Here is a 9,809-nt window from a genome sequence, read left to right as displayed (position 1 = left end):
CTTCAAGTTCCCACACAGCAGTGGTAAACTGGGGAGAGGACAGGTAGGGTTAGTGAAAGGAATGACGATTCCTTCCAAACTGCAAGCACCAGATGATTGCAGACAGGGAGACTGTGCCCCTCTCAGTTCCCCATGCCATCCAAAGTGGCCCAGAGTGACCTGAGGGGACCCAGCATGGATCTGTGAGTGACACTGAGCCAGGAAGGTGTCCGGGGAGGGGCTGCAGACCAACCTGGGCATGAGGCCTCTTTCTAAGGCCACCCTGGTTAAGTGCCTTGACAGTTTCTCCATGAGGAGCAGCCTCAGTCTACCCCGGGCCTACTCAGCAGAGGTTTCTATGGCCTCTGGAGTTGGAGCTCCCGGTTTAGGGCGGAGGCAGGTATAAATTGACCAAGCATTAGAAGACATGGCCACATGAGGATGCCTGGGAGGGGCACTGACCGCAGCCTGGGTGGTGGTGGCTCCTGGGCCAATGGGGTGCTGCTGTGGTTACGGAACAGGCCAGTAGGAGGGGCCCGTGGTGAGGAGTGCCCTGGTGCCAGGAAAGCCCCTGGCAGGGGGCCTGGCCTGCCTGGGGGAGGCTGGTGACTCCTGGTTCCATTGTGCTCAGCTCTGAGCCAGCGGCTGGCCTGCCTCAGACAGGGCATTTCCTTCAAGTGGTTAAAATTTGTTTTTGTGCTGAGTCAGGAGCTGGCTGGCTTGGGCCACCCCGCCCCCAGTGCTGAGCAGCTCACAGCACCACCCCTGCAAATTCCCTTCCACCTGCGCTGAGACCTGGGTAAGTGCCGCTGGCTGTGCCCGGGGGTGGGAATGACAGCACGTCCCAACAGATCCCCGCTCAGACCCTGCAGGGATCTGCACCAAGTCACCCTGTGAGACGTTTCTCCACTGGTCACTCTGCCAATGCCTTGAGCTCCTGCCCTGGCCGGCCCTGCTGCCCCGTTTGAGCTGGTGCCAGCGCCATGCTGGGTCACTGGGGAAGTCGGGCTGGCAACATACCAGGTACAAGCAATTCGCTGAGCAGACGGGCTGCGTAGCCACTAGGACCCTTGGAAGGCTGCCCTCCCAGGCCAGCCGGTGGTTTGTGCTGTTGTCCAGCGACACGTGGGCCTCCTGAGGCTTTCCTCTGGGGCCACTCCTGGGGCACTCTGTCCAAGAGGTGGCAGGGTGGCACTGCAGTGTGGTTCGGGGTGGGACTTAGCATGAGTCTGGAGGTAGGGTGTCCAGTCATTCCTCTGCTCATACTCTGAGTATCTGGGACAGGCTGCTTGTGGTCTCTGTGTCTCCATTTCCCTTTCTGTAGACGCAGGGACTGGACTAAATCAGTAGTTCTCACAGCTGCGATTCCTGGACCAGTGGCGTCAGCAACATCTGGGTACTTATTAGACATGCAGATTTGGCCGGGTGCAGTGGCTCATGCCTATAATCACAGCACTTTGGGAAGACGAGGCAGGCGGATCACCTGAGGTCAGGAGTTCGAGATCAGCCTGGCCAACAAGGGGAAATCCTGTCTCCACTCAAAATACAAAAATTGGCCAGACATGGTGGTGGGTGCCTATAATCCCAGCTACTTGGGAGGCTGGGGCAGGAGAATTGCTTGAGTCTGGGAGGTGGAGGTTGCAGTGAGCCGAGATTGTGCCATTGCACTCCAGCTTGGGTGACCGATTGAGACTCAGTCTCAAAAAAAAAAAGACATGCAGATTCACAGACCCTGAGGAGACCGGCTCAGTCAGAAGCCTGGGATAGGCCCGGCAATCCACGTTTTAACACACCTTCCGGGCTCACGCTGCAGAACCACTGGCCTGGGCAATGACCTGGGTTTCCTCCCAGGTTTATTTCAACTCCCTGGGACCCCCTGCGTAGGTGGGCCTTGTGCTAAGAGCTAAAGAATGCAGAGGTGGAGGAGGCATGTCGCTAGCACCCAAAGGTCACCTCTGTTTCCTGGGTGGCTACCTCCTAGCTGTCCTTAACACCCAGCTCAAATGATGTGTTCTTTGGACACTGTCCCAGACCAGCCCTCCCACCAGTTCCTCAGATATGAGTAGTCGGGTCCCCCCTGCACCCCCTACGCCTGTGCTCACACAGTATATAGGCTCTCGGTATATAGGATGTACCATTGTTTCTGAGTCAGTTTCCTGCCAAACAGTAGCAACTGGAAGGGCCAAGGGTACTTCTGGTTCCTCCACGGTCTCATAGCCCTGAGCAGCAAGGGCTCCCCTTTGCCGCCATAGTCTGTCCTGGCCAGCCTCTGCAAGGCCCTGCCAACTGCCCATGCCCTCAAAGAAGGTTTCAGAGCCCACTATACCCATAGCCCCATTCTGGGCTTTCTTTTGGCGAAAGTTGCAGGTTGGACCACGTGATCCCTCTACTCTGAGATTAAAAGCCTAGGCCATCACCACAACCTGGTTCTCCCTCTCGGGAGGTCTGGAGATGTAACACACAGTGAGGCTGTAGCCTAGAGGCAGAAAGAAGGCCCAGTGCAGCAGTAGCCAAGGCGGCCAGAGGAGTGCAGCAGGGGGTGTGTCAGGTGTGGGGGGAAGGGGGACTTGGAAGCCACAGCAGGAACAAAGAGCTTCCTCACCCTCCCCGTAGGGATAGGACTGAGCACCCCATTTTGTGTCTGGTGGGAGCTGCCTGCAGCCCCCTACTCGGCTGGCTTAGGAGGACTCCGCAGGTGCTCTTAGCAGCTGCTTTTCCAGGGGCAGGCAGCTGGGAGAAAGCAGCACTGGACCTGCACTGGAGGGATGGCCCCTGGCCCCTCGGCTCACTGCCAGCAGTGACGGGCAGCTGGCTTCACCTCTCTGTCCCTCAGTGTCTTCATCTATAAATGGGGCTGAAATGAGGGGATCAGAGGGCATGAAAAGCTAGCACCAAGCACGATGCTTGGCCTACTTTTGGTATGTACTAAATGTCTTCTGACCTGGCCCTCCTTCGGACCTCAACCACATCAGACACAGCATTGTGAGGGTTTCTCCCCTGAGCAAAGTGTCTTTGTGTGAAGTTGCTAGGCCTGAGTTTCCCCATCTGTCAAATAAGCAGGTTGACCTGGATGGCCTGTGCTTCAGCTGCCCCTACAGACCTCTCTGTTCCCCATCCTCAGTGCCCCCAGCAGAGGGAGACGGGGCCCTGGGGTGTTCGGAGAAATGGACACTCGCTTCCATTCGGGATTGAACAGCTCGGTGGATTTGTGGATCTGCGATTCATTCACTCATTCATTTAGTCAACCATTGATTAGGTCATTTGTCAACTAGACAGCCACCCCAGGGGCTGGTCAGCTCACAGCATGTTCCAGTCCTTGTACTGCCTCTAGACCCGTAAGCTCAACCCAAGAGAAAGAGAACAGAAGAATGAACTGTTATAAAAGAAGAATAAACAAAGTCCAACTGCCCAGAACACCACATTGAGTGAAAGAAGGCAGACCCCAGATTGAATATACTGTAGGATTTTCTTTATATTATAATAAGTGTCACACACACACAAAAAGTGTCAATACATGCAAAACCAACCAACGGTGTTAGAAGCCACGATAAGGATTTTCCTATGCAGGGGATTAGGGAAAGGGTAAATGGTGACTGGAACGGAGCCTCGGGGGCTTTGGGGATGCTGCTGACATTCTGTTTCTCAATTTGGGTGCTGGAGAGACACTGTGTTTGCCTAGTGAAAATTTGTTGAATTGTACATGTAAGCTTTTGCATTTTCCTATATCTATACTATGCTATATTTCAATAAAAATTTACCAAAAAAAGGCCGGGAGCGGTGGCTCACGCCTGTAATCCCAGCACTGTGGGAGGCCAAGGTGGGCAGATCATGAGGTCAGGAGATCAAGACCATCCTGGCCAACATGGTGAAACCCTGTGTCTACTAAAAATGCAAAAAATTAGCCGGGCATGGTGGTGCCCACCTGTAGTCCCAGCTACTCAGGAGGCTGAGGCAGGAGAATCACTTGAATGCAGGAAGCAGAGGCTGCAGTGAGCCGAGATCATGCCACTGCACTCCAGACTCCAACCTGGGTGACAGATCAAGGCTGTCTCAAGAAAAAAAAAATTACCAAAAAAAAAAAAAAAAAAAGAAGAAAGAAAGAAAAAGGAAATGCACAGAAAATGCACAGAGCAGTTAACTGAGCAATTCCAGTTCCAGGGGCTGCTCATCCTGCAGTTATCCTTCCACGTGGGTAAATGATGGAGGGGCACGACGTTCCCAGAAAACTGGGAGCAACCTAAACGTCTCGGTTCTTCAACTAGAGTGTTAAATCAATAACATATCCAGTATTACTGAGCCATTACAAAGAATTAGGTTGATCGTTATGTAACAACTGCAAAAGACACTGAGAAGTCAGCGAGCGAGGTACAGAGCAGCCCTCTCTGTGTGGCAGCACGTGTGCACAGCCATAGGCGCTCTCTGAAGGACACAGGAGAAAGCAGTGGCATTGTGGCCTGCAGGCTCACACTCTCCCCACAGGGAATGTTATCTGTGACCACATCCAGTCTGCCTGCCAGACCTTGCTCTTCCCAATGGTCTACAGAGCCTGGTGCCAGTGGTCTCAGTGAAGTCTAAATGAATGATCCGTAACAGTCTGAGCTTACAAATTTTCATCCCTCTGATTAAAGGCAGGGCCAGAATCAGGGGTTTGACAGTGACCACAGCCTGCCTGTCCATCTGGAAGATGAGCTAGATGTGGGCAGAACAGGGGCTCATGGCTGAAGAGGGCACAGTTCTCATGTGTGCCTGCTGGGGGAGCAGAAACACAGCCAGGGGCAAGAGAAGCCAGAGTGCCAGGTCAGGGAGAGTTGCTGCCGCCTTCTGTCCTACAGGAAGGAGAACTTGGCAAGGTCACACCAGCAGAGCAAGGATTTGGATCCAGGTCTGACTCCAAAGCCCAGACACGCTGCCTTCCACTGAGGCATCGGCTGTTTGGGGGTATCAGGAAGGGTTTTGCCCGGGAGTCACATGCAATCTTTTTTTTTTTTTGAGAAGGAGTTTCACTCTTGTCACCCAGGCTGGAGTGCAATGGCACAACCTTGGCTCACTGCAACCTCTACCTCCCAGGTTCAAATGATTCTCCTGCCTCAGCTTCCAGAATAGCTGGGATTATTAGCCACCACGCCGGGCTAAGTTTTTATATTTTTAGTAGAGACAAGGTTTCACCATGTTGGCCAGGCTAGTCTTGAACTCCTCACCTCAGGTGATCCATCTGCCTCAGTCTCCCAAAGTGCTGGGATTACAGGCATGAGCCACCATGCCTGGCCATCTCATGCAGCCTTACAGAGTCAAAGCAGACAAGGATTGGCATACTCTATGCAGAAAGAATGCTGTCTAGAAACAGAAAGGAGTGGTGTGACATGACCCTGGGTGCACTGGGTTCTATATTGGGTCATGGGGGCAGGAAGGCAGAAGGGAAAGCAATTTGGGGAACTGGTCAGAAATGACGCAGGAAGTGCTGGCTGGAGCCTGGCTATAAAGACTCATGGGTTCCTGGCCAAGGAGCCTGCAGTCAGTCCCATAACTGGATTCCAACTGACGGTTTGAATACAGGTTCAGTGCAATCTCTACTTCCAGATCATTCTGGCAGTGAGGTGAGGGCAGATTGTAGGGCATCTGGCTGGAGGGAGGGAGACCTCTTGGGAGGCAGTGACAAGAATTCAGGCAAGCAGGTGATGGCCAGGACAAGGGCTGGCATGGGTGACCTAAGAGTTTGAGAGGAACTGAGGAAGAAGAGGAGCACAGCGTAATTGGCGAAAGAAAGGAACTGTGGGAAAGGGAGGAGTTAAAGGTGATGCTCAGGTTTCCAGATTAAGGAACAGGGTATACAGCTGTGCCCTACAGGGAAGTAAGAAATCCAGATTTGGGTGGAATCTAAGTTCAGTTTTAAGGACACAATTCGAGGTGCCCACAGGATGTTCAAGCAGGGAGGATGGTAGACACTTTCATTTGCTCATTCCCCTACGTGGACAAATGAGATAAACAGCTAGCCTCCCTGGCCTTGGGAGATTCTTTCTGGTGGTGATACAGACATGAACAAATAACTTAGGTCATGGAAAATGGATAGATCATGAACTATTGTGGAGGAAGAAAACAAGATAGCATGTGAGAAGGGGCCTGGAGGTCAGCCCGAGGGTGCTCTCTAGGTGGACTGCGGGTAAGAGGAAAGGGGGCATCTGGGGAAAAAGCATTCTAGGGAATGGCAAGTGCAAAGACCTGAAGATGGCAGAGAGGCTGGTGGGACAGGTGACCAAGAGGAGGCCCGGCCTGTCCCTTGAGGGTATGGGGAGAGGGATGGGGCTGGAGAGGGAGGGGCTGGATCGCTGCAGCTTACAAGCCACAGTAGGGAGCAGGAGAGTTCCGCTGAGTGCAGTGGGAACCACTGAAAGGGTTAAAGACCCCTGGGGCTGCTGGGTGGGAAGGGGCTCTGGGAGCTGCAGCGGTCGCAGGGAGACCAGTTGGCAAATGCGGGAGTCCAGGCAAAAGAGAATATTCCAGCCTGTACCTAAGACTTGTCACACATAAAACCCCCTGTGCCCTTCTCAGAGCCCCTGGGGTCCTCATGTGAAGAGTTCATTCATCTTCAACCCTCTTACTGTTTCAGCACACACCCTTTCCTCGGCCTCCTCAAACCCTCTGTCCAACCCGAGTGGGCCCCACAGGAGCAAGTGGGGACCAGAGCTCTGCTCAGGTGAGTGGTGGGGCCCGGCCTGTTCCCCAGAGCCCAGGCTTCTCTGGCTCAGAGCAAAGCCCCCGGGTGCTGGGATTCAGTCTCTGCTCCCGCTACCCTGGATATGAGCTTTCAAGAACAATTCCTTGGCCGGGCGCGGTGGCTCAAGCCTGTAATCCCAGCACTTTGGGAGGCCGAGGCGGGTGGATCACGAGGTCAAGAGATCGAGACCATCCTGGTCAACATGGTGAAACCCCATCTCTACTAAAAATACAAAAACAATTAGCTGGGCATGGTGGTGCGTGCCTGTAATCCCAGCTACTCAGGAGGCTGAGGCAGGAGAATTGCCTGAACCTGGGAGGCGGAGGTTGCGGTGAGCCGAGATCGCGCCATTGCACTCCAGCCTGGGTAACATTAGTGAAACTCCATCTCAAAAAAAAAAAAAAAAAAAAAAAAAAATTCCTCATTGTGGCCTCTGCCCCTTGCATTGAGCGCCAACCCGCATCGCGGCTCAGCAAACACGGGCGCAGTGGACAGACAGACGGGTGACCCGTCGCTGAGCTGAAGGCTACGGCGACACAAATAAACAGTATGCCTCCTGCTCTCCACGAACCTGGCCCTGCAGACGTGAGCAAATCACACCAAGAGACGGGAGCAACCGAAATATAGGGAGGAAAAAAAAAAGGTGTCCTGGACACTGGGCTAGATCTCTCCTGCACGCTCGTGGACTTCCCGGAGGGGGCGGCCTTTCCTCCGGGCATGGGAAGGATCGGCGGGTTTCAGCGGGCAACGGGGTGGCAGAGGCCCAGAGACGCTTGAGGAGGGACACTCAGGCCGTAAAGCTCCGGCTCCGGGTATCTGCAAAAATGACCGAATGCAGGAATGTCACCTAGAAACGGCCAGGTTTCAGACCTCTCTGGTCAAGGACGCACTCCTAAGAGCCAAAGGTAGAGTGACAGAAATTAAAAACAAGCAAACAAAAGCCGGGGTGAGGCCTCTAGGTGAGTCTCCGCTACCGGTGGATTCAGCCAGTGGGGCTGCGAGAGGGTCCTTTAAGCGCGGTTCCCCGCTCCCCGCAGCGAGTCCGGCCCTGGCCCTGGGACTTCCCCAGCTGCTGCCGCACCTCACCCTCCGCCCCGCGCGCCCCCGGCGCCGCCGCCGCAACCTTTCCCCTACTTTCCAGGGCCTCAGGCCCCGCCCCTCACTCTGACCAAAACACGTGCTGCGTCCCGCCCTGACGGATCACGCCGCGGCCAGGCTCCGATCACGCGGCCCCCCGCGGCGCTCATTGGCCAGCCGCGCAAGAACCAGGTGCGGATTGGCTGAATGCAGCCGGCCCCGCCCCGACAGGGGCGCGGTGTATTTTGGTTCGCCTCCGTGCCCCGCCCCGCCGACCGCTCCCTCCGCTGCCGCCCCGCCCCTCCCGCGCCGCGAGGGCCGTGCCGGGGTAGAGCGGCGCGGGCGGGCGAGGCGTGTGCCGGACGCAGGAGCTCCGGGTCGTCGCCGCCGCCGCCGCCCGCCGCCCGCCGCCCGCCACGCACGTGGGACCGCTACTGCGCTCCAGCTTACGCCCCGCGGCCGCTTTGTTGCTCCCGGCCGGCCGGCACGATGCACACGCCGGACTCCGCGGGCCCAGACGACGCGCGCGCAGTAAGTGGTGGGGCTGCCGCGGCGGGAATACTCGTTCGAGCGAGGAGCGAGGCGGGGGACGGGGTGCGGGGCCCGCGCGCCGGTGAAAGTGGGAGGTGGGGCGTGTAGGGCATCACTACGGCCGCGCTGGTGGGGGTCTGGGCGGGCTCCGGAGCCGGCGGGGCGGTGGCCGCACGGGGCGCACCCGAGCCGGCGGGGGCGAGGAGGGGGCGTGTGCCCCGCGCAGCTTTGTCTCGCGCTTCCTGGGCGGCTCCGCCCCGCTGGCCCCGCGGCTATTTCCAGCCATGACGTCACCCCGGTCCAGTGAGCTGGGCGGCCGTTGGGCGGGGGAGCGGCTGGCGGGAACGCGGCACGCGGCCGCGGGGGCGGGGCCAGAGCGGCTGGCGGGAGTGTGGCACGGCCCTGGGGGCGGGGTAAGGCCGGGAGGCGGGAGCGTGGCAAGGTACTGGGGGCGTGGCAACGCACGGAGGCGGGAACGCGGCACGCGGGCGTTGGGGTCCCCTACTGCGCGTCGCGACCCGGGAGCATCGGGGAGGTAGCCAAGTAGACGTGGGCCGAGCGCGGGCCTCGTGTTGTGCGGGTAGCTGTGTACCGAGCGAGCCCCCTCCCTCCAATGTGGTGAGCTGGCCACGAGGCCAGGTTCTGTGATTTCACAGGGAGTTTCGTGGCGCGGCCTGCGGGACAGAGACCTCGTCTTGTTTGATCTGGGTGAACCCAGCAGACGGAAAACTTTGGTGCATGTCAATTTGAGAGAAAACGTGTGTCTTCGTACATTTAAAGTTTTCTTTTGATCGAGATCAGCTCATTCCAGTCTCTTTCCAGCCACTGAAAAAGAGACAGTGAGGGCCTGGCGGTGGCTCACGCCTGTAATCCCAGCACTTTGGGAGGCTGAGGTGGGCGGATAACCTGAGGTCGGGAGTTCGAGACCAGCTTGACCACCATGGCGGAAACCCCCTCTCTGCTAAAAATACAAAAATTAGCAAAGCGTGGTGGCGGCCACCTGTACACCCAGCTACTGGGGAGGCTGAGGCAGGAGAATCGCTTGAACACAGGAGGGGAAGGTTGCAGTGAGCCAAGACCTTGTCATTGCACTCCAGCCAGGGCTACAAGAGCAGAACTCTGTCTCAAAAAAATAAAAAAAAAAAAAAACGGCTGGGCGAGATGGCTCGCACCTGTAATCCCAACACTTTGGGAGGCCGAGGTGGGCGAATCACCTGAGGTCAGGAGTTTTAGACCAACCTGGCCAACATGGTGAAACTCTCTCTCTACTAAGAATACAAAAATTAGTTGGGCGTGGTGACAGATGCCTGTAATCCCAGCTTACTCAAGAGGCTGAGGCAGGAGAATTGCTTGAACTGGGGAGGTTGGGAGTTCCAGACCAGCTTGATCAACATGGCAAAACTCCCTCTCTAGTAAAAATACAGAAACTAGCCAACATGGTGGTGGACGCTGCAGCGATGGTAGATTATGCCACTGCACTCCAGCCTGGGCAAATGAGCAAGAGTACATA

At 56.4% G+C, this 9,809-nt stretch overlaps 1 protein-coding gene across 2 annotated transcripts in view; it reads left to right on the top strand.

The window, feature by feature from the left end:
• The first annotated feature begins 7,450 nt into the window (after positions 1-7,450).
• The window catches only part of KLF11 (Kruppel like factor 11), a 10,516-nt gene continuing 8,157 nt past the window's right edge, over positions 7,451-9,809 (top strand). The window contains exon 1 of one of the 2 annotated variants that reach the window (XM_032294156.1): positions 7,451-7,596. Coding sequence is in view for 1 of the 2 variants with exons in the window: in XM_032294155.1 (XP_032150046.1) it covers positions 8,258-8,299 (42 nt within the window). In the remaining variant the exon portion in view is untranslated. Of the gene's footprint in view, positions 7,597-8,087; positions 8,300-9,809 lie in introns of those variants that run through there. The other variant, XM_032294155.1, reaches the window with a different exon arrangement.

The sequence above is a fragment of the Sapajus apella genome, unplaced genomic scaffold, assembly GCF_009761245.1.
Source record: "Sapajus apella isolate SASKATOON/1434 unplaced genomic scaffold, GSC_monkey_1.0 scaffold31, whole genome shotgun sequence".
Taxonomy (NCBI): Eukaryota; Metazoa; Chordata; class Mammalia; order Primates; family Cebidae; genus Sapajus; species Sapajus apella.
Note: the sequence above shows the minus strand (reverse complement) of the source record. Positions and strands in the feature narration are given on the sequence as shown.